Raw genomic sequence first — 5,485 nt, forward strand, 5'->3', positions numbered from 1 at the left:
AGTGTTGTTGCGGGGTGGAGCAAGTGTTATAAGGCTCGTGGCTAGCTACGGATGAGGTGCTCTGTTGGCGTTTCCGTAGGTGTATGGTGGTGGAGCGTGAAATGCACTTTGAGAGAGCCGCGCTCCTCAACAGAATCCTCTATATATGAGACCTGTACTTGAAATAAAATGTAAGTGTCTTTTCCGGCGATAGGGTTTTACATTGTGGATGTTGGCGTTACGGTCCGTTCGATGAAACCTGTGCCGGCCAGTAAGGGCGTCGGAGTGCGTGTCGGGGTACTAATGGAGTTGTTGATGCGAGGGTGTGAATAGGGTTTTCGTGGTAGAGAGTAGGACCAGTCTCCCCCTAGGTCTCCCGATCCCTGAAAGCCAGCAACACACCACACATCACACAACACATCTCACCTCATCTTCTGGTTGGTTATTGCAGTGTGTTGTTTTTTCAAGATTTCAGTCTCTTAAGATGATCTGGTTTAGGTTTACAGAACCATTCATTGTTATGACTGAACGGTGGTGCAGTATTGGGACGTTGATGGCTGGAGTTTGGTTGTTTTCGGGATTTTCGTGGTCGTGGCGTGTACTTTTGGCCAGATGCTGTGTTCCTGGTCGGCTCACAAGCGATTGGCGGTGGGGATAGGGTGTGGACATCGTTTCACAATCAGACGTGTTTAGTCGTCTAGGTTTTCGTTGATATGAAATTAGTTTTGATCACTAGACATTCGCGTGTTCACGGATGAGTATCCAAGGCCAGTATTACTGGGAAGCGGAGAGGTGTAAAATGAGGTGAGGGGATATTTTCTGTGAAAGACTGGAAAATCCTTGCAGGGTTTGCTTCTGTTGTGTGGAGTGGGCGCATCCTGCGCCATACCTGAGAGCCTGTGTGTTGTCAACCTAGTGGGTAGCGACAGGTGGGCAATGTTGGTTGGAGTTGCTGAGTTAGATGTGGTTACTGAGGGGTTCCAGGGACAGTTATCTTGCAGACACTCTACCCCATCGGAGGTCTGATAGTCCCTTCAGAAGTAGTTGCTCTTAATTTACGCGGATGCTCGCCTTTGTTGTTATTTGGCTTTGTAGTTTGTATTTACTTGAGTCAGCAAAGGACGGCTTGAGCACCTCTAGCTCTCTGTGGAATAGTGGCAGAGGCAATGACGTTATTTTTTAGAGGTCTGAAGATTCTTGGATATACGCCATCACTTACTTTTAGGAGTCCTAGTTAGTCTAGGATTAGGGAGGTAGTGAATGTGATGAGAGGCGAAGGATGATTGGTGGAACAAAGCCACAGTGGGATCAGGCGTTGCATGGACTTCAGACAGATATTGAAAAGAATCCCTCGTAGCAGAGTATTCTATGTGATTTACTGAATTACACATAGGCTGTAAGATAGGGTAGTTCCACCTTCAAAGGTGCTTTTGGGCTTTGCGTATTGGTCGTTAAAGATTTGTTTCTCTAAACACAGATCACCTAATGCAGTGGACTTGAGAATTTGTAAGCTGAAAGTATGACGGAGCAAGGGAAACCGAGGACGAGAGGGACTGTGGCAGATATCGTACTAAAACGAGGGCTTCATAACAGAATTTTAAACTCAGAACATGCTGGAACGAATGAGTATGGGGAGAAGAAAGGATTACAGCAATGCTGCAGAATAATAGAAAACAAACAAAACACATGGCAGTCTATGGGCAGCAGACTCAAGAAGGAGAAAATAAAGTCTAGTTGTGTACCCCTTTGGCAGATTTCAGTGGAGTATAACGCAGTGCCAACACGCTGATACAACTGATAAGTTCACTGCCTTGCCATATNNCAACACTTATCGGTTCACCAGCCTGTCCTTGGCTACCTGAACGCACTCTCGAGACAATGATAATGAGATGAAGAAGAATGAGGAAAAATCCATCATGAATTCATCACAAATGCAGCTGTGTTGGAAGAATCGCGGTTGGAGGGAAAAGTAGATATGAGAAGCTGAGGATCATCACCATCGATCTGCTGTTTGTTCTGTTTCACGGCACATTCGATGTGTAACTACTGTAAAATCTGAAACTACCCCGAGGACTTCAGAACTGCATGGTGATGGGTGTAAATTTTGCATCAACAACAAAAGAAAATCAAATCAGGTTTACGAGCTGAAGTATTTCTTTAGGACTTTTTTTCTTATTTCTTAGCTTTCCTGCCTCTTTCTCACCTGCTCAGTCTTCCTCTCCCTCCACCCCCCCTCTTCCTCCTCTCATTTCGTTTCTCTCTGGAGGGAACAGACTGAATGAGGGCAACCCTACTACTTCTCTCTCTTTCAAAAAACTGTGAGGATAGAGAGGAATTCAATGATTTACTGAGCAGTCAGAAAGAGAGGGAAAGAAGTGCGTTAGCTCTGACGCCAATCGCCTCGTGACTTTGTGTGTGTGTGTGTGCAGAGTGTTACCAGTGACGTTGGGGGTGTTAGCTATTCCGTTTGAGAAATCTCTGACTTCACTTGGGGAGTCTGTGTGTATGCTGGCACCCTGGGCTCTTTAATGTGTAGGTTTGTGTGTCTGAGTGTGCGTGTGTGAGGGAAGTCCTGTGACTCATAAAGCGGGTTGTTTCTGACTATGGATTGATTTCAATCAATCCTCTCTGCTCTCTGGCTCACATGTCCAAGCTGCACCATTTACACCTGGATTGTGACTCAGTCTGTCCTTTTTTTTTGGACAGTCTGGATTTGACCCCGATTCTGTCCCTTACCAATACTCCAAAAGTGTTTAATTATACATGTTTCTGGCAAAATGTCAGTGCATATGCTCTGTAATCTTAACACTGCTGACCATATGCCACTAATCACTAATGACTAAAATCGCGTGAAGAATCTATCATACTAGACGACAGGGACCTATTTTCCTGTCCATCAGTCAACTTTCGTCAACAACGTAGATCAACCTGGCTGCTGGACGTCCCTCAAGGTTCAATACTTTGACCTCAGACCATTGGTAAATAAACCAAACCAAATTACCCACATAAATATGCTTATTCTTACTTTCTGACTATAATTGCTGAACAAATAAATGTGGTTGTGCCACAATTCTTTAAAGCTAAATAATAAATTAGAGTTATGTTAGCATGCAACTTGAAACTCTAAAACTGAGGACCAAATCCAAAGTCCTTGACAGCCAAGACATTAACAAATGTAGCCTGATATAGTCCTTAAGGATATATCCTTAAAATATGAACTATGCTGCAATTTTATATTTTCTTGGGTACATTGGGGGCAGGAGAAGTCTACAACAAACTAAAAATCACACATCTGACTATTATCACCTTCTAAAGCTGTCTATTTAAGGTCCTCATCATCGCCAGTATGATGTAGTGTACACAGCACTGGTTAAAGAGGTACACACACACACACAACACACACACACACACACACACACAACACCACACACCACACACACTATAAGTTTAAACATGTTGGTGTATACATACAGATACATACCCACACAAACACATACCTAACATATTTATGTATGCATGTACTATACATATCCATATATTCAATGTACAGACAATAAAAAAATAAATAAAAAGGTTTCCATCCCTCAAATCGACCTTTATAATCTTCCAATGTTAATTTTCACTCCAGCCTTCACCCTAATTTAAATTATTCCACCCACATTCAATAATTTATTCTGTTCTTTATCCCTATGAATGTCCTTTTTGAGATCTCACTGATGCCTCAAACACATTTTAAACTGTTTAGTGCGTAATTTTTGTTTCTTTGCAGCTCTAAGTATATGTGTTTTCCAAACATTATTGTTCAGACCTTTTTTTCTACATCATCCCTTTGGTGGCAGGTAATGAACAAGGAGTTTATCAGAGCTTTCTCACTCGCCTGCTGTTGATGCTGGAAATGGGGTTGTTGAGAGTGGTGACACACACAATATGTTCCCTAAAACAAAGACAATGGACTAAAAACGCTCCATTGTACAAATCCGGTTGTGTGTTATGCCATCTAGTGTTACTGTGTTGGCAAGTTGTACCGTAGTGATTCTGTGACCACTGCTGCCTGCTGGGTAGTTGGATTGATGATGTTAAGCAGTGGCCCCACTTACTGATGAAGGCACCCTATATGGATAGTGATCTTTGTGCTATTCAAATTTCAGTTAGACATTTGTTATGAAAATAGCCAGAAATAGAGAAAACAGCGACCGTTTGCCACATTTAAGTGATGTACTGTGTAATACTACTGTACTAGCTAGCTTAATCAATCGAGAGTTGCATTTAATCACCACAGACCAGTTACAATAGTAAACACTTAATAAATACAAATTTCTAGTGTATATGGCAAAAAAATATGGCACTCTTCATGAAGTAAAGGCTTGTATGTTTTTCTCCAGAGTTGAAGTTTGGCACTATGGTTGGAACAGCTGTCAACTGCACAGTTTCTTACTGATTTGCTAGGCATTGTTGCAAAGGTAACATTACATATAAAGTAAAGGGAAAGTTAAAAATCATACACTTATTAAGACAACTTGCATTCAAATGTGCGCACATTGTATGGAGATGCCACGGCAGTAATGACGATTTCTTTACTTCAAGTACTTCCCCGGAATTACCCTTGTTCCATATCTTTTGTCTATTTTTTCAGCTTTCATTTCATTTTCTACTGCTTGTCTGACTATATGATGTGTGATTTTGATGCTCTGTGCATATGTTAATCAATTTAATTTGCATATGAAATGTGCTCCATAAATAAACTTGCCTCGTCCTTTCTAAAATATGAGGCTGGTCATGTCATGTAATGCCAAAGTTATTAAAACCTGGGCTGACATTTTGATAATTGATTTAATTTAATTTCCAGTAATATCTGTGCAAATGAATTCTAAAGTGCAGTCCAGGGTTCCTTCTACCTGTAAATAAGACTCTTCGTACCAGACAGCTGTTATATATAAAAGGCTTTGTGTTCATAAGAATTCGGTAGGTGAAGATACCTAAATATTGTGTATTGGTGGCGTTACTAAAACAATCACTTATGTAACTCTAATATAAACATGGAAATACATCTGTCTGCGTCACTAACCTCTTTGAGTGATGCCTCGGCTCTGCCTTCTCACTCGAGTGTTTCTCAGGAACCTCCACTGCCGCTCCATCCTCACCTGACTCTCCAGGTCATGCTCCTCTGGGATCTGAAAGAGTGAATTAAATAAAAGGAGAGAGAGAGAGACAGAGGAAGAGATTTACCTGATTGATATATGGTTTAAATATTTTGTACCCTCAGTGGAAATACAGTGGAAGTATAAGATAACACTTTAATTGTTTCTAGAGGCGTCAAGTATCCCTCGGTGAAACACTGCGACACATCGGGCAGCTGTGGCTCAGAGGCAGAGTGGGTCGTCCACTGATCGAAAGGTTGTTGGTTCGATCCCTGGCTCCTCCCGCCACATGTCGAAGTATCCTTGAGCAAGATACTGAACCCCAAATTGCTCCTGATGCTGTGCATCGGTGTATGAATATGTATGAA

General features: G+C 41.8%; 1 protein-coding gene across 1 annotated transcript in view; it reads right to left on the minus strand.

Annotated features, from left to right (window-relative positions):
- Positions 1 to 5,485, minus strand: part of rptor (regulatory associated protein of MTOR, complex 1) — a 182,454-nt gene that overhangs the window by 20,076 nt on the left and 156,893 nt on the right. Inside the window, exon 25 of the mRNA XM_035659536.1 lies at positions 5,045 to 5,150. Within this exon, the coding sequence (XP_035515429.1) occupies positions 5,045 to 5,150 (106 nt within the window). The remainder of the gene's footprint in view (positions 1 to 5,044; positions 5,151 to 5,485) is intronic.

Source organism: Morone saxatilis, unplaced genomic scaffold, assembly GCF_004916995.1.
Source record: "Morone saxatilis isolate NCDOM2014 unplaced genomic scaffold, NCSU_SB_2.0 Contig17, whole genome shotgun sequence".
Taxonomy (NCBI): Eukaryota; Metazoa; Chordata; class Actinopteri; family Moronidae; genus Morone; species Morone saxatilis.